Source organism: Diabrotica virgifera, chromosome 8 (genome assembly GCF_917563875.1).
Source record: "Diabrotica virgifera virgifera chromosome 8, PGI_DIABVI_V3a".
Taxonomy (NCBI): Eukaryota; Metazoa; Arthropoda; class Insecta; order Coleoptera; family Chrysomelidae; genus Diabrotica; species Diabrotica virgifera.
The window spans coordinates 68,512,908-68,540,107 of NC_065450.1; the positions used below are offsets into that span (position 1 = coordinate 68,512,908).

A 27,200-nucleotide genomic window follows, 5' to 3' on the forward strand; every position below is an offset into this window, starting at 1 on the left:
GTTGGATTCAGTGCCAAGGTAGCTGCAAACAATGGTCTCACGTGGCCTGTATACTGATGGAAGTAGATATTATATATGCCACAACTGTGATGAGTCTGATTAAATATAGGAAATTATAATTTGTTTAAACTCAGATTTTGTTTGATATTTTTTATTAATAAATTTGATTTTGATCTTGTTTGGTATTTTTGATTAATAAATATGATTAAAAATAATAAAACTGATTTTATATGTGTGATTTATGTATTATTTTTGATTGTTACAACTGTCCCCTATTCGTGTTACAACCGCCCCTGGTATGGGGTCGGTTGTAACAATCGCACACACTTATTTAAATGACATATTCCCTCCGTACTATTTTACTTGAGCTATAGGTTTTGACATTAATTTAAAGACAAATGAATATTACTTCACATCAAAGACTTTGATCGTTGCTTAGAGCTATAATAGCTGTGCTATGAAGCACTAAAGAAAAATTGTTACAACCGTACCCAGTCTACCCTAACTAAACACAACCAAACAGAAGATACAACCACTGTGTTAAACAAGTATTTGGAAGAATTCAAGAATCTATTCAACCAACTAATCCAACAAAATAGCATGGTCCTCAATATGCTTACCATGCTTATCAACAAAATGAAATAAATGGCCAAGTTTCTTCGAATAGTCCAGTGAAATGCCAAGGGACTTCCAAGACATACAAAATAAGTGAAAATATTGCTTTTCTCCTTCTCATGGGCATCTTTCAGTGTGTCACAGTTTTTAGATTTCTTTCTAACGCGTTAAGTTGGGAGTAACAGAAAAAAGGTACGTCCGTGATTAAAATCATTGATAACATTTATTTTAGTTGTTGATAGATGGCGCTATAATCGAACAAAAAATTATTTATGCTTTATCGATACGACTACAATTTATAAAATTGTACAATTTATAAAACTATACAAATCAAAGAACATACCTTTTTATAAATGAAATAAACACAATTGATTTGTTTTTATACCAAATTACGACTACGATTCTGACAACTGTCAGTTTTAATTAAAATTTCATGCTATGATATGATTATCTACAATCTACATTATTAAATTCATATATTACATCATTAATGACACACTGAAAGACTGAGAAGAACTTTAAATTATAGTCGTATAGATATGTAATAGAAAAATAATCAGTAAATCGGTAAACCCAAATCTTTTTCGATTATAGCGCCATCTATCAACAACTGGAATAACTGCTATACATGTGTATGTATCACGGACGTGCCTTTTTTTCTGTCACTTGCGTCACACTGAAAAAAGCCTATGAGAAGAATCATAGACATAAATAAAATTGACATATTTTTATTTAGTGAAACGCGCTTTACAAACAGAACTTATTTTAACATACCTCAATATAAACTGTATCATACTGAGCATCCTAACCGCACACTCCACGGAGGTACAGCAATACTCATCAAAGAAGATATTACACATTATGAACTACTAAAGTATGAAGAAGACCACATACAAGCAACGACAGTAAGCGTCGTTGACAATAAGATACTTCCATATAATGTCACAGCTGCGTACTGCCCTTTTCGCCATAATCTAAAAGGAGAGCATTATGAAGAATTTTTCCAAACCTAGGACCAAAATTCGTTGCTGGGTGAGATTACAACAGCAAGCATACCTTGTGGGAGTCACGACTTAACAACAAAAGGCAGAGAACTGGCACATGTTATACAAAATAAGAATTACTATTGACATTACAGATCTATTGGAATTCTTCATAACAAATGGTATCAGTATAACTTATACAGATATAACACCAAACTATAACCTAACAACTGACCATAGCCCAATAATAACAACGGTAAGTACAACAGTTCTCATTAAAAAACCAACCAACCAACTCCACCTGCACAACAATAACACAAACTGGAACACTTACCGACAAATATTTCACGATACTGTCGAAATAACGAGGCTGAAAGAACCAGAAGAAATAGAAGAGGACAATAACAAATTTATAAACATACTACAGTATGCAGCTAAATCAGCTATCCCACAAAGTACTCCCAACAGAAACATAAGTAATATACCTCTAGCTAGAAATAAAAAAATTGGTAGCTGAAAAAAGAAAGGCCAGATCTGCATGGCAACGAACACGCAAACACACACACACACACACACACACACCAAACAGCAGAACAAGATACAACCGCAACAGCAACAAACTAAAATCAAAGCTGCAAGAAGGCAAAAATGAGTCATTCACAAACTACATTACCAATCTATCAAGACACGACAACTCTATATGGAAGCCTATAAAAAATAGAAAGTCAATAACAGCATCTCTTCCAGTACGTAAAAATTCGACACCCCCAGGACCATGGGCAAAAAGCGATAAAGAAAAGGCTGGCCTCTTTTTCGAGTATTTAGCAGAAGTTTTTACTCCACTAAATGACGACCAAGTACCAGAAGCAAATCAAATAGAAGAACCACTACAGATACAGGACCGAATAAAACCATTTACTCCAAAACCAATTAAAGACGTAATTGCCACCCTAAACCTAAAGAAGGCACCAGGCGAAGATCTGATAACGGCAAAAATGTTAAAATAAATACCCAAAAAGGGCACAGTAAAACTACTGCACATATTCAATGCAATACCTACTTAGATGTGACTACTGGCCCGAAGTAATCAAAATTTAACAAATAATATACCAAAGCCTGGCAAAAACCTTCTAGATGTCTCATCATATAGGCCTATCAGATTATTACCAACAATCTCAAAGTTGCTTGAAAGATTTATCCTAAACAGAATAAATGCAGAAATAAATCCACAAAATTGGATCCCAGATCACCAGTTCGGATTTCGACAAAATCACTCAACAATACAATGCCATGCATAGTAAACGCTATCAACCAGTCACTAGAAAACTAGCAATGTTGCACAGCCGCCTTTATAGATATCAGTCAGGCTTTTGACAAAGTCGGGCATCCAGGCTTGTTATGCAAAATAAAAAGAATTCTCCCAGCAAGTTACTACAACCTACTGAAAGCCTACCTACACGAACGGTAGTTTAAAGTAAAAGTTAAAGAAGTATCGGACCGTAAGCCTATTCACTCTGGCGTACCACAGGTGACAAGCATGACGATCCTATTGCAGCAACCCAATAGCATCTAAACTCACTTGAAATATGGCGGAAGAAGTGGAAGTTTAAGGTAAACGAAACAAAATTATCCCATATAACATTCACATTTCGGACAGGAACCTGCCCACCAGTAACTATCAATCAAACAAGAATACCACAAAGTAATCAAGTCAAATATCTAGGGCTTCACTTTGACAGGAAGCTCAACTGGAAACACCATATAACAAAGAAAAGAACACAACTTGACCTAAAAACCATAGAACTTCACTGGCTCATCAGATGAAAATCCCACCTTTCAATAGATAATAAATTGCTAATATATAAAGCAGTGATAAAGCCAATCTGGACTTATGGTATTGAACTATGGGGCTGTGCTAGCAAATCCAATACCGTGATTATCCAGAGAGCACAATCCAAGATACTTCGAGCAATAGTTAATGCATCATGGTACGTATCAAACCAAACTCTACACAGTACACACTGACCTAAAAATCCCATATGTAAACGAACTCATTCGAGAAAACAACAGAAAACACCACAACAAACTAGAAGACCGCCCTAATCAATTACTGCATCCACTACTGCAACCTGTCAACAATAGAAGACTCGGAAGAAGCTGGCCATCCGACCTAAGAGATAACTAATAACCCCTCCCCCCATGTACAATAATTAATTTACTGTATTATTATTGTATAACCAACAAATTTATTTATAGATGCTATTATATCTGATTGTCAATAAAGGGGGATAATACAAAAATAAAAAGATATATTTTTCCTTTTGAATTTAAATATTCCTAAATAATATTATTTAATTTGAATCCTTTGCGCCATCTACCCGAAAGTATATGAAATATAGTTTGCAATATTATTAATAGATGGCGCTACGTGAGAAGGTGCATGCAGGTGATGCTATCCAGCCCCTGGATTCCGTGCACTGTAGATATCTACACGTCGCTTTCTATCGATGTCAATTTTCGTAAAAATATTTGAATTTTTAGCTTTAATTGAATTATTTTCTAGTTTTACTAGGTTATACTCTAATTGATGTTGAAGTGACACTTAGTAAAACAAAAAAATATTTGAATTAAAACTAAAAATTAAAATATATTGACATCGCGCCGATCGCTTTCTAGTAATGTCAATATATTTGAATTTTTAGTTTTAATTCAAATATTTTCTTGTTTTACTAAGGGCCGGTTGTTCGAACGCTAATCAACAATGATCATTATCAAATATTTAATTACTGTCACCAAAACTGTCAATGTCAACTTTGTTTGGGTTGCTGAAAACATAATTAATTACAATTATGAGATTTATGATTAATTATGTTAATAATTATTGTTATATTAATTGATTATAGACTCCACAGACTTTTTAACAACCCAAACAAAGTTGACATTGACAGTAATTAATTATTTGATAATGATCATTTTTGATTAGCGTTCGAACAACCGGCCCTAAGTGTCACTTCAGCATCAATTAGAGTATAACCTAGCAAAACTAGAAAATAATTCAATTAAAGCTAAAAATTCAAATATTTTTACGAAAATTGACATCGATAGAAAGCGAGGTGTAGATATCTACAGTGCACGGAATCCGGGCCGAGCTCTACGTGCCGTAATAGTTAAGACGAAGACCGACTGATGGCACTGGCACTTATTCTCCTTTTCAACACTGCAACAAGATTTTGAAAAACTATCGCATTATTGTCAATTTATTCTCACTCTCTTGTGATATTGATCTTGATAATTCCTCTTCTGAAGGGGAAGATGAGGAGGGTAAGTTTGGAGAAAAAAATATATTAAAATAATCATTTATTTTGTAAATACTATAAAATGGGCTTAGCTTAACAATAAGAATAAGGTTATACAATATGCAAAAACCAAGGTAACAAGAACCTTGTTTATACAAGATGTTTAAAATGTTTAAAAATAAAACAATCACTAAAAACGATAAATTTTATACAAATTGCACCGAAACAATCATGTATTATCAATAAGTATAGCCCCCACTATACCGTCTTTTTTTGAAAATAATGACAAATGTCTTAAAAATGGTTTTAACTGCCTCGTTTGAGCGAATCTACCACTGTCTGAATATTTTCAGAGTGCGGTTTGGACCCGTTTCCGCACGCGCAACACTTATACCTGTACTAGCTCTAGCGCGGTTATGATTTGTTATTGCAAAACTATTAGTTTTAATTTTAATCTAAAGATGATACGTTAAAATACAATAAATTACTTTTGTCGAACAAAAAAGAGGAAGGCTATCGTCCGCAGGCCCGGCCCTAGGGATTTTGCCGCCCTGGGCAAGATCGGCGACCACCGCCCCAAAAAAAAACTCAAAAATTTTATGTTCATGTCGTTTCAAATTTCACTATGGCTCTTAATATGCTGCAATCTATCACTTAATGGATAGGTCTGGATCCCGCGTATGAAAAAAAAGTTTATTAATAGCAAGCTGAAAATTTGTTAATAGCTTAAGGGTGTCTAGTCGGACAAACTTTGATATATGGGAACACTGGAACAGGGGAAGTTTTAATTGTGGAACAGGTTAAAAATTTGGAACGGTCAGACCACGAAAACGGCACATGTATTTTGTCCGACAGAACAGACTTAAATTCTCCGACTAAACTCTCATGCAAAAATCAGACTGCTATTTATCACCAAATGGGCGTTTTAATAAGTGAAACATGTAGAATATTTCAAATAACAGGAATTATGACAGGTGATAAATAGCAGTCCGATTTTTGCATTAGAGTTTAATCTCTGTTCGGAGATTTTAAGTCTGTTCTGTCGCGACAAAATAAATGTGCCGTTTTCGTGGTCTGACCGTTCCAAATTTTTAACCTGTTCCACAATTAAAACTGCCCCTGTTACAGTGTTCCCATATATCAAAGTTTATCCGACTAGACACCCTTAAGCTATTAACAAATTTTCAGCTTGCTATTAATCAACTTTTTTTTTCATACGCGGGATCCAGACCTATTAACGGTTGTGTCTCTATAATTTTTAAATAGAAATCAACTTTATATCGTGTCTCTGGATCTAGGTCCATAATTTTATCTTCAGCCTCATCGCTAAATTGCCTTTTCACTTTTCTCTTTCTTGCTATTACTGTGTCTCCGATTTTCGGGATCTCAATTTCTAACTCTTTTGCGTCTGTCAAATAGCTCTGGAATTTTAAATCACTTCCATGAGATTTTAAATTGATACAGTCCCATATCAATACTCTGCAGTGATTTGCTGACTACGTTGATGTGAAGTAAAAGGTCATGCCATATTACCGCAGACCAAAGAAAAGTAAAATTACGGATTTGATTTGCCAAACAGCTTGCCTCATGAGCAACCATTTTATAGTTGTTATTATTGACACTGATTTCTACAAGAGCATCGTAGATTTCTTTAATTTGGTATCTGATGGAAGTAATTGCATCAATTCTACTTTCCCATATAGTTTCGGACAAATTCTTCAATGTTAGGGTAGGCTGGAAATGTGATTTTTCAGTATAGCCCAACGATTAATAGATGCTGAGAAAAAATTGTAAATTTTTGTCACCAAGGAAAAGGAAGAAACTGCAAACCGAGAGGCTTTAACAGCATCGTTCACGACTAAGTTGTTTGAATGTGAATAGTTAGAACATTGTACAAAAAATGCTCTAGGATTCATTTTCAAAATTATGTTTTGAATTCCCAAGTTCTTCCCTTTCATGTTTGCAAATTATCATATTTTTTCCATATCTTCCAAAGGTATTCCCAGTTCATTCTGTTTTTGCAAAATATCTTCTGTAAATCACAAGGCTGTGGATTCAGGTACAGGCACAAATAAAAGATCTGCAATTTTAACACTTTGTGAACAGTAACCTATATCGACAAAACGTACAACAATAGTTATCTGTTCAATTCCAGAAATATCAGGTGTACAATCTAAAATTATGCCATAATACTAAGCTGATTTGAGAAAGTTTTTAATTTTGATTTGGTCATGGAGGAGCTGAATAATTTCGTTTTGAATACGTTTTCTCGAGTAGTAACGCTGCTTGTTACTACCATTCGTTGTTCTCCTAATGTGCTTTTGTAAAACAGAATCAAGTTTTCTAAAGAGCTCAACAAAAGCTTTAAAAAGTTACCATTATTGTGATGACAAATTTTGTCAGAATCGCCCCTCACTATTCTGATCCCACTATTCTTATGCGATGAAGAAGAAGGCGGCATTGTCTATCTCCCGTCGAATGAACCTTGCAATTGTTATTGTTTCACTTATTTAATTCTCGTTTTTACAGTTTTGTATTTACTGCTTTTGTTCATAATATTGGTTTTTTATAATATTAAAAAACGAATTTATTATTTCTTCAATTTCAAAAATTGGCTGTCCTCTAAAATTTGCCGCCCCAAAATTTGCCGCCCTGGGCACCCGCCCAGTTCGCCTACCCCTGGGGCCGGGCCTGCGTCCGACACCCGCAAGATGTCACTCTAGCGCGGTAGAGTTTTTTTATTACAAAACTCTTAATTTTCATGTATAAACATTTTCAATTTCTTTGCAACACGAAAATGCAGAAGCTGCATAACACTCTGGTTAAATCGGAGAGCCGGTCTATACCGGGTTTGGAGGTTTTTTCCTCCTAATTTGTAGTCCCATATCCTCTTCTCTCTGATTTCCCCAGGCATCATACTTTGGGCCTTTCCGAATTGCAAAAAAAGAAATTTCACGGATGTACTAGAGCCATCTACCGAAAAACAAAGTAAGTTATCAATCGAAGTAGCACAGAAAACGACAATAATATCGTTCCCATGCCACCAGATTGACAACAGATGGAATACTTTCTTTGGTTACAACCTACCGAGATTTTCAAAAATTATAAATCATACAGGATGCTGAGGAAATTAAGATGAGAGAGTTTTAAATAATTCACAACCCATCTGCTCAGCGTGGTAAAAGTTCCAACAAGAAAGATCCCTTAGTACTCAACAAAAGAGTAAATGAATTAAAATGTATGAACATTTTCAATTTCTTTGCAACACGAAAATGCAGCAGCTGCATAATACTCTGGTTAAATCGGAGAGTGCAGGAAGAGTCTATACCGGTTTCGGAGGTCTTTCCCCCCTCATCAGTAGTCCCATATCCTCTTCTCTCCGATTTCTCCACGTATCATACTTTGGGCCCTTCCGAATTGCAAAGAATTACCGCGCTACAGTGAAGTCTTACGGGTGTCGGACTAGACGGACGCGCCCTATTTTTTGTCCGACAAAAATAATTTATATGATTTTAACGTATGTTTTGATTAAAATTAAAAATTATAGGTTTGCAATAACAAAACAAAAACAAACCACGCTAGAGCTACAAATTTAGGTGTTATGCGTGCGGAAACGCGTCCAATAACCTGAACTCTGAAAATTTTCAGAAACTGGTAGAGTCGCTCAAACGAAGTAATTAAAACCATTTTTAAGACTTTTGTAATCATTTTCAAAAAAGGACGGAGTACTGTGGACTAGTGGGACCTAATTATTTATCAATGCGAATGACAAGTAACAGTAATGTCCTGATGGATCCTAAACTTCCTATATAGTCCAGTTTCTAACAAAATTAATAAAATCTACATTAGAAACAATCACAAAATCCTATATAAACATTATATTGTTGAATCCATACAAATATTCTCATATAAAAACTACTAATCAGTCACAATTTTTGAGATTCGTTACAGACTTAAATAAAATTTTAGTAAAAAATATTACATAAAATATGTTTGAGCAACATATGTATTAAAAGAATAGTGTTGTTCTACACTTATTTGTCCAGTTGGACTAGAAGAAAATAAATGGATTACTCTAAGGACGAATGAAAGAGAAAAAGAGAGAGAGGTAGAGAGAGAGAAAATATAATAATAAATGTGTACCATTTTATCTCAAATGCGTAAAATATCAATTTAGAAAACGTAGTATGTATATTGTGTTCCTTCGCGGACCCTGTCGGTGACTTAGTCCACGACAACGCATGCGCACTTTAATTCCATATTATATTTATTTAATGTATTATCGTTTATTGATAAATATACCAGTATATTAATAATTAATAATATTAATTAATAGTAAATAAATACACCTTGTATATTTATCTATCAACGGTATTATTTATATTATCTTAAAGTGCGCATGCTCCACTTGTCGTGGACTGAATACACTTAATATCGCCGGTCCGGAAGAAGAATGACGTAACTGCAAATTTTCTCAATTCCTGTTTATTGTGTAATTATCTTCTAAAATACTATGTACAGATGATATAAAAGCGACAGAACTGTAACTATGTGCTGAGCCACTACAGGGTAGTTGCGTCGTTATTGAAATACGCGCCATTTTAGACCTTGTTTCAGATGAATAATGACGCAACTGTAAATAGGGTTGAAAATGGGGGGATTAAATTAAGATAATGAAATTCGGACCAATAGGTATAAAAATAAAAGCCATCGCTGTAAGAATAAACGGCATACTAAATATTAAATCGTTTTTTGTACAGAAAATCTTTAAGATGATGAATGACGCAACTGTAGATAGGGTTGAAAATGGGAGGATTAAATTAAGATAATGAAATTGGAACAAATAGGGATGAAACTAAAAGCCATCATTGTAAGAATATATGCCATAACGATGCTCCTGGACGGTTACGCTTTATTTAATCACTATTATAAATATTTAGATGAGTAATGACGCAACAGTAGAGAGGTTTAAAAAGGGGGGGGTTAAATTAAGACAATGAAATTCGAACGAATAGAGATAACAATAAAAGCCATATCTGTAAGAATAGACGACATGACGATGCTCCTGGACGATTACTACTCATTTAATTCCTATTTTAAATATTTAAAAATCGTTACGTCAGTTACGTCGTGCAGTTACGTCATTCTTCTTCCGGACCGGCGATATTAAACCGGCGGTCAAAAGTGTATATGAATCCATATTTTTCTGGAAGTAACCAAAACCGTTTCAGAATAAAATAATTTTGAACTATACTACAATAAATATTTAGAATATAGTTATTGTAGTCTGTGTCAACTTTATCATTAGGTATATTATAATAACTATTAAAATATAACTAGAAGTTATATTTTGGAAATTTTTGCGGGATGTTTCAAGAGCAATGGAATGATATAAGTAAACAAGACAATCCTTCGTTTAACAACACGATCGTAAAAATAAGTCACATTTACTACCGTAAACAACACATGCATTGAAAGACGAATAATTTAAACACAAATTTCATCCAGAATAATTTGTCACTCAGCGATCAAATTGAAATAACGTTAGTATAGTTCTTCCACTATATCTTTTCGCATGCATGAAATTATTCACGAATTACTTTTATACTAGGTCTCCTTTTTACTCAGAAACCAGTATCACAAAATTAAACCGCTTGCCCATAGAAACCATAATAAGTTAAACAAGGATAAAAGAGACAGCATGTCTTGGATACCTTGTTTGCTATGAATTTTGACGTTAATCATTTTCAATGACAGTGACATTAGCGTATTTGTTGTGTTTATTCGAATTTATAGCTTATATTATGTTTATTTTATAAAGTTATATTGTGTTAAATGTATATGTTATAGTCAAAGCCCGAATTTCAGGCGTTCCTAGGTTTGACTAGGCAATCCTCAGGTCTGACTGACGGTCTTAGTCAAAGCCCGAAATAAATTACAGCTTCGGCCTTTGACTAGTCAAACCTAGTAGAGACTACGTTGGTCAGGCAAAGGTCGAAATTTAATTTTATGAACTCGGGGTTTGACTAGTCAATCCCCGATCTGCTATTAAAATGTCGTAATTTGTTAGATTAGCTTTAATAAAACATCATTTTTTAATTTTAATATTTTATATTGTCGTAATTAAAATAAAAAATTAGTGTTTGTTCTCACATGTTGAGGCATTCGGGAATTTATAGTTGCACAATACGTTAGACCTTTTACAATTACATAATTCTGAAGAGAATTTCTTATTGCAGTAGCATTTTATAAAGCCTTGTCTTCCAATTTTAGAATCTTTAGTACTAATTTCTCTTATGCTGGGGTTACAGTAACGTCTAATGCCGTTAACTAACGAATTATTTGCCATCTCGGTAATGCAAATAATGCGTTAATTAACGGCATTAGACGTTACTGTGGCCCCAGTATTAGAGACCACTTAACGTCTGGAACATCTTCGAAATTAAGAAAATTGTGTTTGCATTCTTTTATTTGATTTCTTGAAAAAAGTGTGTTTAGCGCAAACAGATGGAATGGGAATGTCATTGTCAACTGTGAAAGAAGATATTGCAATCGGAGAAAAAACTAAGGATCACCATAATACTAACGAAGCCTCTTGACCGTCGTCACTAGGAGAGGAAGAAAATTGTCAAATAATTCAGATTACTTCTTCAGATGTGGTTTGTTGTATTTGCCAAAAAGAGAGCTCTGACGCACATACGTGCAAAAATTGGTAATCAAGTGGTACACGTTGTGTGCGCTGATAACACACTTGGTGCATACTATGAAGGTTTTAAAAGAAAAGTTACATGCAAGCGTTGTGCACAGACAGAAAAGATTAAAATAAATAAAGGAAAGGCGATTAAGGGTCGATTCCCACTATACCGCCCGTTTACTTTCCATAACCATTCCATACACCTCCCATTAAAATTCTATTCTCACTATACGTTCCGTTTACTTCCCATACACGTTCCATACACCTTCCATTAATTTAACCACCATTCTCACCAGACGTCGCGTTTTCTTTCCCCATTTAATATTCCACACATTTTGTACCGGTTTGGTAACATTTTACCCTAAATTTTTGATTCGAATACACGTGTTTTTTCCGGCTTGATGAAATATGTGGTCTGAAGAAAATTTAATAATAGAAATGTAAAATATACATGCGGACCAATGTAAAAAAAGGTTATTTTACATTTGTTTTCTTACCGGCGTGCCGCGGCGTGAGAAATACAAAATAACATTTACTATTTTATTTGGGCATAAGCCACAATTCAAGTTTGAAATAAAGTTTACTTGACGTTTCGACTTTCACTTCGGAAATCGTTATCAATATAAAAAACATTCATAAATTAAAAATTTAACTTTGTTTCTGGTGAAGCAACTTTGTTTCTGGTGAAGCAACTTTGTTTCTGGTAATTGAGTCACCAGAAAGTGAAAAAGTAACGCACAACTTGGAGGAGCCTATAGTTTTCTAACTTCGCTTGTGGTGAAGCAAAGGAGTTGGAACAAGCAGATATATTATAATTGGGTCACAATAAAGCGAAAAAGGTAACGCACAACTTGGAGGAGCCTATAGTTTTCTAATTTCGCTTGTGGTGAAGCAACGGAGTTGGAATAAGCAGATATATTATAATTGGGTCGCCAAAAAGCGAAAAAGGTAACGCAAAACTTGGAGGAGCCTATAGTTTTCTAACTTCGCTTGTGGTGAAGCAACGGAGTTTTAACAAGCAGATATATTATAATTGTGTCACCGGAAAGAGAAAAAGGTAACGCACAACTTGGAAGAGCCTATAGTTTTCTAACTTCGCTTATGGTGAAGCAACGTAGTTGGAACAAGCAGATATATTATAATTGGGTCACAAGAAAGCGAAAAAGGTAACGCACAACTTGGAGGAGCCTATAGTTTTCTAACTTCGCCTGTGGTGAAGCAACGGAGTTGGAACAAGCAGATATATTATAATTTGGTCACCAGAAAGCGAAAAAGGTAATGCACAACTTGTAGGAGCCTATAGTTTTCTAACTTCGCTTGTGGTGAAGCAACGGAGTTGGAACAAGCAAATATATTATAAATGGGTCACAAGAAAGCGAAAAAGGTAACGCACAACTTGGAGGAGCCTATAGTTTTCTAACTTCGCCTGTGGTGAAGCAACGGAGTTGGAACAAGCAGATATATTATAATTGGGTCACCAGAAAGCGAAAAAGGTAATGCACAACTTGTAGGAGCCTATAGTTTTCTAACTTCGCTTGTGGTGAAGCAACGGAGTTGGAACAAGCAAATATATTATAATTGGGTCACCGGAAACCGAAAAAGGTAACGCACAACTTGGAAAAAGCTATAGTTTTCTAACTTCGTTTCTGGTGAAGCAACACAGTTTAAACAAGCAGATATATTGTAATTGTGTCACCGGAAAGCAAGAAAGGTAACGCACAACTTGGAAGAGCCTATAGTTTTCTTACTTCGCTTCTGGTGAAGCAACGTAGTTGCGACAAGGAGATATATTATAATTGTGTCACCGGGAAGCAAAAAAGGTAACGCACAACTTGGAAGAACCTATAGTTTTCTAACTTCGTTTCTGGTGAAGCAATGGAGTTGGAACAAGCAGATATATTATAATTATTGTGTCACCAGAAAGCGAAAAAGGTAACGCACAACTTGGAAGAACCTATAGTTCTCTAACTTTGTTTCTAGTGAAGCGACGCAGTTGGAACAAGCAGGCATATTATAATTGTGTCACCGGAAAGCGAAGAAGGTAGTCGCTTAAATGTTCAAGACTATATATATCCCAGGATGTATAAACGAATGGACACTAAATAGAAGAAAAAAGAATGGAACAACCACATAGCAGAATAGAGAGACACGTTTGGTCAAAATAGCAAGAAATAAATCACCAATCGATAGAAGTATCGGCCGAACAAGCAAAAAATGGAGTGTCAATATTCCGTAGAGGTTATCAATCCGCCGATGAACCAGCGGAATTGCTTAAGAAGATATTGGATGAAGAAAATATTTTAATTCCTTGGCAACAGCCGCCCAAAATATTGCCGTCTTTAAATGTATTATCACTGTATTTTATATTTTCAAAATTAAAAAGTCATGTCAGACAAGTTCTATAAATTTTTTATTGTCCAAATTTTTCTCACCATGTATTCCCCCTATCCATAACCGCTATGTATTCCCCCAATCCATACTCTACCTGACAAGTCACACCTTGTCGTAGAAAAAAATACGTGACTGAACCGCGAGGTAATAGCAATATTCACATTATCCATAGGGTATCCGAGACGTCGCCGAAAAATACGTGGCCGATATTAAACGCAAAGCTTCGGGAATGGTAGGTAAACGTAACGGAAAGTGGGCATATATTATATGATTTGTATTTAATAATATTTTATGGAAACTGAATGCCATGCGTATTGAAAGTAAACGGGAGGTATAGTGAGAATCGACCCTAAAGGTGACCCCGGCTAATGTTCTCGGACAAACATAAGTTTGGGAATATGATTCATAACTCGATGATGCGCAGTGGTTCTTGTTTACTAGCGTTACCATGGAAACGGCCAGTTAGCTGATCGCCAGTGTCGTAGTTAGAAGTGCATTACGGTATCGCAGAGAGTGTTTAACTTATTGATCTGATCGTGTTGGATATTTTATTAATAGTTTTTAGCTTAGTGTTTGGTATATTAGTAGTAGTAATTAATACATTTAGTGTATCTCTAGTGTATTAAGTTTAGTCATTAGTTATTTAACAATATGCCTCATAAAAAGATAGGAATTAAAGGGCTGGGATTGAATAGCCAAGCAAAGGCAATCATTTATAATGTTAATGTTGTATATCTGTTAGTGTTAAGTTAGTTACAGATGGAAATTATGTGTAACACTTGGCAGGACTGACAGTGTGTCATTTTTCATGTCAGTTATCCAAGCAGTTAGGGAACATACATTGTATCCGACTAGGCTATATAAAGTTAATTGTGGCACTGTATGGGTAATATACATTAAATAAAGTTGTTTAACCGAATCCACATTTAATTATCATTCTATCAAGTATCATATTTAACAGTTACTACATTTATGGAACAAGAGGCAGCACATTTCAAAACAACCGAAAACCTGTTAATACCTTTAAGTAAATTGACGTAAGTATTGTTAATGACATTTTATTTTCTTGATATTACGTATTTATGAAGTTTCATCAGATTCTTCTTCTTTAGCCCATTTCTATCCACTTTTGGACATAGGCCTTCACCGAATCTTTCCATATCTGTCTGTCCTTGGCTGCGCTTTTCCAGTAAGTTCCTGCAGCTTTTACAATATCGTCCTTCCATCACATCTGAGTTCTTGCTCTTCCTCTTCTTCCTGTCCACGGTCTCCTGTTTTGTATTTCAGCATTCCATTTTTTTGGACACCCACCTTAACCTTTATGTTCTGTTACATTTTTTACTTTTCTTTTCTCTCTTATTCATTAGTTTGATTTTCTGTCTGGCAGTGTTATTCCCAACATGGAATAAAACATGAATTAATACGATAAATATTTTCTGTGAGTTATTTCTTTTTTGTTTATGTTGGCCTTTGTTAATGTCCATGTTTATGAGCCATACGTCCTAACAGGAAGGATGCTCTGATCAAATGCACGAGTTTTTAGGCACTGTTTCTTCATTCACGCCAATCTTTTGCAATTTTTTTCGCAATATTTTCGTTTAGTAACATTTAACATTGGTAATTGTAGAGATAGGATTCTAGCAGCGACGGGTATAAGCAAAAATACCTTATCCAAAATAAGAAAAGAAGGTAAAGACGTAAATAAAAATGGAGCGACTAGTTTATCTTTTAAAAGTCTAAAAGGAAAACGTTCTCGTTCCAAAAAAAAAAATTGAATTAAGCAGTGGACATCATCGAGAAAAGATCCCCTACAATTAATGGTAAATAGTTTAAAAGTTAAAAAATTATTAGTTAATGGGAAATTGATACCTATATTTTTCTATGGTAAATAAAATAGAGTAAGTAAAATTATAAAACAATTGTTTGTACCCATTTAGAACAAAATAAAAGTTTTTTCGTAAACACACTGATATAGATATATTTTTAACAAAAATGGTAGATACAATTCTTTTAAAAGAAACAAATTGATTCTTTGCTTTAATTAAATATAATTTAGGTACTATTACAATTTACTTATAAAAATTTATTTCAAATCTGCCTGTTTCCGTCCGCCACTGGTACAATAGAAATGGTTTGCTTGTCTGCGCGAAACGCTACGTCGCAATCCCAAACTTATGTTTGTCCGAGTCTATGAAACAATTAAGTTAAAAAAAAAGTTTCCCAAAGAGACAAAGGAGATGCTCGAAGTATTTTTAGTATCATACAAGATAAAATAATTGACGGTTTATATAGAGTTGGTTCGAAATACGGAACAATAAACACACTTTTTTCAAGAAATCAAATCAGAGAGTGCAAAGAGAATTTTCTTAATTTCGAAGATGTTCCAGACGTTAAACTGTCTCTAAGAGAAATTGAAATTAGTACAAAAGATTCTAAATTTGGAGGACAAGGCTTTATAAAATGCTAATGCAATAAGAAATTCTCTTCAAAATTATGTAAATGTAAAAGGTCTAACGCATTGTGCAACTCTAAATGCCATAATGCCATGTGAGAATAAACTCTAATTTTAGTATTTTAATACGAAAATACAAAAATAATAAACATTAGAATCAAAAAAGCACGTTTTATTAAACCTAATCTAACAAATTACGACATTTTAATAGCTGATCGAGGTTTGACTAGTCAAACCCCGATTTCATAAAGTTAAATTTCGACCTTTGCCTAACCGACTTGGTCTCTCCTAGCTTTGACTAGTCAAAGGCCGAAATTGTAATTTATTTCGGGCTTTGACTAAGACCGTCAGTCAGACCTGAGGAGTGCCTGAAATTCGGGCTTTGACTATAACATATACAACAAAGTTAAATATAAATGTACAATTATTCTTCTTCTTGATGTGCCTATCCGTGACGAATGTTGGCGATCATCATGACAATCTTCACTTTATCTGCAGCAACGTGGAAAAGCTGCATGCACAGATGTTGTGTTGAACCAGGTTCTGAGGTTCTTTAACCAGGATGTTCTTCTTCTTCCTGGACCTCGCTTTCCAAATATTTTTCCTTGCAGGATGGCTTGTAGGAGGGAATATCTGGATTCACTTCGCATAATGTATCCAAAGTATTCCAACTTTCGAGATTTGATGGTGGTTAGTACTTCTCGGTTCTTCCCCATTCTTCTAACAACCTCCTCATTTGTGACCCGATCAGTCCATGGGATTTTAAAAATTCTCCGATATAGCCACATCTCAAATGCTTCCAATTTTCGGCACATATCCTCGTTCAAGGTCCATGATTCAACACCATAAAAAAGGACATATTACATGTACAATTATTACTTTATAAAATACGTCCACCAACAATAGCCATTTCCTAATTATTACATTGACAGTACGTATCAATCAATATCAATGATCAATGTACGTATCGAGGTACGTTTCATTTCGTCTGTGTCTTTCTAAGACCTCGTAACAAGAAAAACTATTGCTATTCATACTCTCAGCAATGGGAATACAAGCTCTTAGAATCCCATTTAATAATATAAGTAATGAAGTATGGCTTACAAGGTTTTTGAACATGCGAGTTTTACATTATACAAATCTGCAAAAAACGCACTTTCCAATTTTTGTGGGTTCCAAGGTATTAGAATGACACATACGATTTATTGTTTTGATTTAACTTGTTTGAAAATGAATCATGACGCATGGGAAAAGATAAAATGGACCGACTATAGTAAAGGATCACATGAGCACACTTTGATAAAACGACTAGTATATTTTTAAATATTGTTGCACAGACAACATTTCAAAAGATAAGAAACAAGAACTTAGAAAATGCGAATCCCAGCTTGGTATTAAATTTATCTTTATTAAAAATTTAATAAATGAAAATAATTTCTATACTTGTGAGATCGGTACTCACCGGAGGGACCGCAGACGTTCGAATACAATAAGCGTCCCTTTGTAAAGACAATGAAGTCGACTTTACTAAGTTACAGGACATTTACTCAACACACACTACATATTACTCCCCTGAGCTAGTGAAAACTATAATCTTATTGCTACTGGCTGAATGAATAATGTCTATGTCATTAAAAAAAATCTGCCATAAAGAAGAAGGGGCTGTCTGACAGCTAAGAAAGAAGAACTGTGACAGCCGATTTGACAGACAAAAAAGAAATATATTTGGCAGAGATAAAAAGAATTGTAACAGCCGATTTGACAGACAAAAAAGATTTTTTACAAAGAAAAACTGCGACAGCCTAAAGGAAGAAGAAGTCGGCCATATTGGGGCGGGGCTTGTGACGTCAAAGTGTGCTCAAGTGATACCTTATCACAGTTTAATGCTAAAGAAAGAGTTAATTCACTCTCGAATTTTGACGGTTCCAATTTTGCAATCCACTACTGAGACAAAATTTTGAATGCGCGACGGTAACGACCAATCACGGCAAACGTAGGATACCATCATCAGATTTTTGATGGGCCGTCAGCAAAATGGAACATAGAGAATAAAGGATTTTCGCGGAGTGACACTACTGATTCTTTAGCTTTATACTGTGACCTTACTACTAACATTTATTATGATAAAGATACGAATTGTTAACCCATTCACTGCTACATTTTGCTGGAACACATGTCCAGAAGCGGCATTTGTTAATGCCTGACGGCCCTGCCTTACTATGATCCATATTAATCTACCTACGAAAAACAAAATTCGAAACGAACAAACTTTTTAGAAGTCCCTATACAGGGTGAGGCATTAGTGTGACAAAGTCCAATTACTCAGTTGTCGTAAGAGATACGAAAAAAAGTTATTTAGGTAAAAGTTGGCGAACAGATAGAACCATAATTTAAAAATATTTTCAAATATACTGGGGCGCCCGTATTCACAGGGTGACACAAACTTATGTTTTTTTTTAATGAAACACTCTGTATATTTACATTTTTGGATTCTTTCCGAAATAGAAAGGAATATTAAGAAAGGAATATTTCCTTTCTTAAAATATAGGGTTTTGTAATATTATACGAGGTAGTTTAAAAGATAATTACGTTTTTTTTGTTAATTTCGTAGCAACATGTACACCCTGTAGAATTGTAGTGATTTGATATCAAATTTTCGATTTATGTTCAAACGATTTTTAATATAGTCTACTATTGTTAAACATTAAAAGTATAGCAAAATGTTTAATTTTAGTTGAAGTATTTTCTGAGTTTTGTTAAATGGACACCCTGTATTTTAGTATTGTGATGAAATTATATTTTATGGTACTTTTTTTTATTTCTGAAGCATTCCCTATACCTAAGTGCTTTAATTTGTAAGTTATTCGTCATTCTTTAAGCCAAACATTAATTACAACAAAAATTACGTGAAATTATGTTACGTGGCCCTGAAAATATTCAATCAAAAATAATGTTTCGAAAAGAAATACATCATAATCTAGCCTAATCCTTAATTTATTAATATTGGATGAGATATCCAAATAAATTCGTAGTTAAGATTGTTGGTGCGCAAAATATTACTAAAAACTTACACTAGTCGGCTATGACACTAAATTTGCTTAAAAATTTGACATTATACTATTTTTATAGTTCCAGTTGCTTTGTTACCATTACTAATATGAATTTTTCTAATGAGGAACTGATTAATAAGGTTTTTGTGATAGTGGAGTATGCAACAACAAAAATGTCCTACTAGCAATAATAATTTTTCATCAGAAATTCCCTGATAGACGATAACCAAGAAGAGAAACGTTTAAAAATATACTCAAACGGTTTCAACGGACTGGACACTTACGATTATGATAAATCTGATCGAACAAAAACTACTGTAAATGAAGAAAACAGGTATTAAATGTAATCCTTAGTGTCACTGAGAATCTGCATATTAGTACAATCATTCTTAAAATCTAAGTATCTAGTCTGTTGAAACCGTTTTAGTATACTTTCAAAAGTTTCTTTTCATGCTTGTCGTCTATCAGGGAATTACTGATGATAAATTTTTATTGCAAGTAGCTCATTTTTGTTATACTCTCCTAGCACAAAGCCATTTTAATCAGTTCCTTATTAGAAAAATTAATATTAGTAATGGTAACAAATCAACTGGAACTATATAAATAGTATAATGTCAAATGGTTATGCAAATTTTGTGTCATAGCTAACTTGAGAGACTTTTGTATGTTTGATTAATATTTTACGCACCAACAAACTTAACTACGAATGTATTTGGATATCTCATCCAATATTAACAAATTAAGGATCAGGCTAGATTATGTATTTTTATTACGAAAAATTATTTTTGTTTGGATATTTTCACGGCCATCTAATAAAATTTCACGTAATTTTTGTTGCAATTAGTGTTTGGCTTACAGAATCACGAATAACTTAAAAATTAAAGCACTTAGATATAGGGAATGCTTAAGAAATAAAAAAGTACCATAAAATATCATTTCATTACAACACTAAAATACAGGGTGTTCCAATTAAGAAAACTTAGAAAATACTCATTCCGAGTTTCGACCCACCCTGTATACTAAAATTAAACATTTCGCTATACTTTTAATGTTTAACAATAGTAGACTATATTAAAAATCGTTTTAATATAAATAGAAAATTTGATGTCGAATCACTACAATTCTACAGGGTGTAAATGTTGCTACTAAATTAACAAAAAAACGTAAATATCTCTTAAAATACCTCGTATAATATTACAAAACCCTATATTTAAAGAAAGGAAATGTTGAGGAGAATCCAAAAATGTAAAAATATACAGGGTGTTCCATTTTAAATGTGGTGTGTCTTTATAAAAACATAAAAACATAAAAGGGTGTGTTTAAAAAAAAACATAAGTTTGTGTCACCCTGTCAATACGGACGACCCTGTATATTTGAAAATATTTTTAAATTATGGTTCTATCTGTTCGCCAACTTTTACCTAAATAACTTTTTTTGGTATCTCTTACGACAACCGACTAATTGGACTCTATCACACTAAGGCCCCACCCTGTATGTACGCTACACGCTCGTCAACGTACGTCTACATTGAACTAACGCTCAGTTCCTACTGGAAATTAAAGTGACAATGCGCATGCGCAACAATGTCACGGATCCGTGACACTGTTGCAAATGCGCATTGTGACGGATCCGTGCCACGCGCACTGTCTGAAAACGCAGCTTGGCACAGATCAGTGCCATGCGCAGTGAAAGGGTTTCAAAATTAAACGAAGAAATGCGCAATTCACTAAAAATGGTCAACTTTGACGGCGACACTGTTCGCTGCATGGTTACTAGGTAATAGAATATTATCCCAATCTGTATGGATGTCCTGTTCAGAATCCGTAGCTTTTAAACTTATTCCTAGGCTTGGAAGGGTGTTGGCATAGTGGGGAATATTTAAAATCACAGGCTTCAGAAACTCAGTACCTGAAAAGAAAAATATTATTAAACGCTATTCTGTCGCCAGGGGGTTACAACATCCTCCTTTATTCAGATGGACTTACTCAATTTTTTTTATGTATTTTGACCCGTAGAACACGAATTTTTTGGGTGACAGTTGATCCGGATGTCGATAAGATTGATATAAACAAAGAACTTGAGGAATTACTTAACAGCGATTTTTCGCAAAACAAAACATTTTTTTGTATTTTTTGGGTCATTCTAAACAAAAAATGTTCTTACAAGTTTTTTCGTAGGATGCATAGTTTTCGAGATAAACGCGGTTAACTTTCAAAAAATCGAAAAATTGCAATTTTTGAACCCGAATAACTTTTAATTAAAAAAAAAATAAGCAATTCTGCTGACAGCATTTGAAAGTTCAAGTCAAATTCTATCGGTTTTGATTATTTGCATTGCTAAAAAATAATTTTTCTATTGTTAAACAAAGGTATAAACAGATAGTGCTTGAGTGATGTTTTCAATGCGTCTCTCATTTAAAATCGAGCGAGTAGGCGCGCCTGCAAACAGGCAATTTCTACGTAGCATTAATTAAAACGCATGCATTGGGCACGGGAAACACTATTTGTTTATAGCTTTGTTTGACAATAAAAAAAAGAATGTGTGTGTACTTCGTACGCACGTAAGAAGTTATACTTTTATTATTATGATTTCAACGAAATTAATATAAGTACTTAACAGGTTATTTGTATTTTATTTAAATATTAAAAAAACTTTCTTTACCTACCACTTTTAAAAAAATTTTCATTAAAACGATACCAAAAATATAAAAAAATATGATTCGTCCGGGATTTGAACCCGGGACCTCTTGATCACCGCTCACACGCTCTACCACTGATCGATATCCCTTTTGCTTTGACAGGTTACAAGATTGCTCATACATACTGACAAATTTAATACAAAATACTTTAAATATACTTACTATTATTATAAAATATCTTATTCCCGAGGAAGACAAATCCAAAGACACAAAAATTATAATAAATAATACATTTAATAAAAACACTAATATATTCTTTTCACACCTTTTGTTGCACTGATATATTTATACATAACTTGAAAGATTCAGCAACTAAACGTCATACTGTCTGTGTGCGCATGCGCGCAGTATTATGAAATTTTACTCTCAATCGCGCCTAAAGAAGTATAACTTCAAAAATTAATTTTTAGCAATGCAAATAATCAAAATCTGTATAATTTGACTTGAACTTTCAAATGCGGCAAGCAGAATTGCTATTTTATTTTTTAATCAAAAGTTATTCGGGATCAAAAATTGCAATTTTTCGATTTTTTGAAAATTCAACCGCGTTTATCTCGAAAACTATGCATCCTACGAAAAAAACTTGTAAGAACATTTTTTGCTTAGAGTGACCCAAAAAATAAAAAAAAATGTTTTGTTTTGCGAAAAATCGCTGTTATGTAATTCCTCAAGTTCATTGTTTATAACAATCTTATCGACATCCGGATCAACTGTTACCCAAAAAATTCATGTTCTACGGGTCAAAATACATAAAAAAACTTGGGTAAGTCCATCTGAATAAAGGAGACAGTTGTACCCTCTGGCGACAGGGGGCAAATATTAAATTGTTTACATTATGTATTATTGTAAAGATCCAGAAACACCGTGTCAGAGGATGGCAAGAGACTCGAATTGAATCAAAACGAAAACGATTATTTTCTTTTTCTTTTTCATGCTTTACTCGGTTTAGAGTACAAAATGACCAAGTGTTCTTAAAGTATTCTGAGACGCATTGTTGGAGAAGCTCCTCCTAGCGGCGCCGCTTGATACTATAGTATCTCGGTTAACAGAATCCTGACTCGTGGTCGAAATTTATTTTATTTATTTTGTCATTCCCCGTTAGAGGACAGTCTAACCACAATATACTGCAGATATTTTAATAAATGCAGTTCTTCTTCGTCTCGAGTTGATTCAATTCAGTCTACTTGCAATAGCCTCTTTGATAAAGGATAAAGATCCAGAAACACCGTGTCAGAGGACGGCAAGAGACTCGAATTGAATCAAAACGAAAACGATTATTTTCTTTTTCTTTTTCATGCTTTACTCGGTTTAGAGTACAAAATGACCAAGTGTTCTTAAAGTATTCTGAGACGCATTGTTGGAGAAGCTCCTCCTAGCGGCGCCGCTTGATACTATAGTATCTCGGTTAACAGAATCCTGACTCGTGGTCGAAATTTATTTTATTTATTTTGTCATTCCCCGTTAGAGGACAGTCTAACCACAATATACTGCAGATATTTTAATAAATGCAGTTCTTCTTCGTCTCGAGTTGATTCAATTCAGTCTACTTGCAATAGCCTCTTTGATAAAGGATAAAGATCCAGAAACACCGTGTCAGAGGATGGCAAGAGACTCGAATTGAATCAAAACGAAAACGATTATTTTCTTTTTCTTTTTCATGCTTTACTCGGTTTAGAGTACAAAATGACCAAGTGTTCTTAAAGTATTCTGAGACGCATTGTTGGAGAAGCTCCTCCTAGCGGCGCCGCTTGATACTATAGTATCTCGGTTAACAGAATCCTGACTCGTGGTCGAAATTTATTTTATTTATTTTGTCATTCCCCGTTAGAGGACAGTCTAACCACAATATACTGCAGATATTTTAATAAATGCAGTTCTTCTTCGTCTCGAGTTGATTCAATTCAGTCTACTTGCAATAGCCTCTTTGATAAAGGATAAAGATCCAGAAACACCGTGTCAGAGGATGGCAAGAGACTCGAATTGAATCAAAACGAAAACGATTATTTTCTTTTTCTTTTTCATGCTTTACTCGGTTTAGAGTACAAAATGACCAAGTGTTCTTAAAGTATTCTGAGACGCATTGTTGGAGAAGCTCCTCCTAGCGGCGCCGCTTGATACTATAGTATCTCGGTTAACAGAATCCTGACTCGTGGTCGAAATTTATTTTATTTATTTTGTCATTCCCCGTTAGAGGACAGTCTAACCACAATATACTGCAGATATTTTAATAAATGCAGTTCTTCTTCGTCTCGAGTTGATTCAATTCAGTCTACTTGCAATAGCCTCTTTGATAAAGGATAAAGATCCAGAAACACCGTGTCAGAGGATGGCAAGAGACTCGAATTGAATCAAAACGAAAACGATTATTTTCTTTTTCTTTTTCATGCTTTACTCGGTTTAGAGTACAAAATGACCAAGTGTTCTTAAAGTATTCTGAGACGCATTGTTGGAGAAGCTCCTCCTAGCGGCGCCGCTTGATACTATAGTATCTCGGTTAACAGAATCCTGACTCGTGGTCGAAATTTATTTTATTTATTTATTTTATTTATTATGTATTATTTATTTAAAAAAGATACAAAATATTTAAAAATACAGTGAGGTATTTGAATCGTGACAACGTCGTGATATTCAACTAAATGCAATGGACTAAATAAAAATCTGTGTGTGGATACTTCACATTATGTTATTAAAGAAACTTACATTGTTTTTGACTAAATTATACATTTTTTTTTTATTTTTTAACAATAAAAAACAACAGTTCAAAACCAAGTGCAGCGACGCCATCTAGGAGACAACTTCAGCCAGACCCTGAAGATCTGTTTCAACTGTTTAGTATATACCGTCGATAGCAAAATTTTAATCGCCTGCGGATTCTGGGACAACAGTTTTATTATACAACACAGAGAATAAGAACAGTCTATTCCAGAAATATCTTCCGTCATGTTTGAAATATGCAACACACGTCACAAGACTCTCGTTAATCTATCTAATTTTTTGTTCTAAAATCCATGTTCCAGAAATACATTAAACATCCAAGAAAATATGCAACACACATAAGGCATACTGACCAAAATAACGTGACGCAAGGGCAGTCGATCGGTAGTCTGTATCTCTTTTTACAAAGCGATGCCGCGCATGTGACAGACAAAGATGGCTAGACTACTCAATCTTATTGGCGTTACACCTCGATGCACAGAGTGGCCCATATCTTGCTTGGTCTACCCTTTCTTATGTCTATGCAGACCGCACGCTTTACAATTTACAACATCGTTGCTGATGGTTAATAGAGAGATATTGCAAATTTTACACAGCCTACCTTGCGCTATTTACACCGCGCTATTTTGACAGAATTGACATGTCTCAGACGTTTCATAAATACAGATCCTACTCAACATTTTGGTTGCGGTATTTTTACGGCTTGATTAAGATTAGTTGTTTTTCTAATTTGTATGCAATTTAAAATGGATCGAGACTTGGAAACTGTCATTTCGGCCAATGCTAATGATGAGGACATCGAGTTTACCATTTTGCATAACATTCTGGGGGATGAACATAAATAAAGACTGTTTTAGACTATACTTTTTTTTGTTAACAGAAAATGATATAACAAAAATTTACATGAAATTATTGTGTACAATATTGTGTACAAACATGCTAAAAAAGTACTTTTTTTGTATTTTTGTGATGGTACATGTACTGTTAACCTCAATTTTCTTCTTCTTATTTTCTTTTAAGAATATTTTAACCTCATTTTCCTCAACATTTAACCTAGTTAGTTTTATCTTTGATATTTTATATTACAAAGATACGTTATATGATGGATAAGAAAACTCTATTATTATCAGCTACTTCCATTGCAACATTTCTTAAAAGAAAAGTTAACCTTAAAAGAACCAATGTGACAGTATAACGAAAATAACCTAACTGCGCATGCCTGTGTACTCAAAATTGTTATCAAATAGGACATGTTCTAATTTGTATAGGACATGTTCTAATTTGTATAACATTTTCTGTTAACATATTTTGTTTCCTGTTTTACATTCTGACAAAACTTAGTACATATACCATTTTTTTATATCATTTTATGTTATAGTCTAAAACAGACTTAACATGCTCACAAACAAAAGTTTGATTTAGATGGAAGGAAGGTTTAAAATTTCTTCCAAATACTGAGCAAGAGAAACAAATGATCCTTAAGTGTTGTTATAATAAAAGTTGCACTCTTCATGTTTTCCTGAACTAACGTCCAATTTTCTGGATAGGTCAATTGATTTTGACCTAAAACTTGTTTTAATGAACACAAATCGTCATCAGGCGTAACTCTGATTCGTTTGCTACTCTCTGAGGTACTCATTTTAGAAAATTATTACATACAAATAAACTTGGTTTAACTGAACGACAAATAACAAACATAACCTGATAAAGAAAATAGTGCAACGAATACCACACAGCGTAACGGCTCCCCTAATAACGGCAGGCCGTATTTCCAATAACGTAGCCTAAGCCAAATATCACATCTGCGCATGCTCTACTGTAAAAATAACGCGTGCTGTAATACAGCATGTGCAAAAGTGACTCTGCAATATCTCTCAAATATTTCCTTTTAAAGAAAGGATCCCCGCCACCTTCCTCCGCCACCTGAATACATATTTAAATATAACCTGCCAAAGCAAGATATTTCTACTATCGTCAGATTAAAAACTCGACACGGGAAATATGAGGCACATCTGCACAAATTAGGAATAATAATTAATTCATCAGTATGTTTTTGTGATAATGTTTCGATTAGAGATTTAAACCATATTTTATTGGAATGCAAAATTAACGAGATATATAAATCAATTATATTACAATTTACGACAAACACAAGGTCATTTTCCAATTAGTATAGAATATCTACTAAGTTGTCATAAAATGGTTATTATTTAAATTACTCATAAACTACTTGAAAGAAACAAATATAATCATTTAAGTGAAATACGTATAAATATAAAAAAACTAATAAATTGAGGTAAAAATAA

At 34.0% G+C, this 27,200-nt stretch overlaps 1 protein-coding gene across 3 annotated transcripts in view; it reads right to left on the reverse strand.

Annotated features, from left to right (window-relative positions):
• Positions 1–4,940: 4,940 nt before the first annotated feature.
• Positions 4,941–27,200, reverse strand: part of LOC114336287 (tight junction protein ZO-2) — a 390,572-nt gene continuing 368,312 nt past the window's right edge. For 2 of the 3 annotated variants that reach the window (XM_050657746.1, XM_050657747.1), the window contains exon 23: positions 4,941–21,389. In XM_050657746.1, the coding sequence (XP_050513703.1) occupies positions 21,208–21,389 (182 nt within the window). In that variant the 3' untranslated portion in view covers positions 4,941–21,207. The remainder of the gene's footprint in view (positions 21,390–27,200) is intronic. The other variant, XM_050657749.1, reaches the window with a different exon arrangement.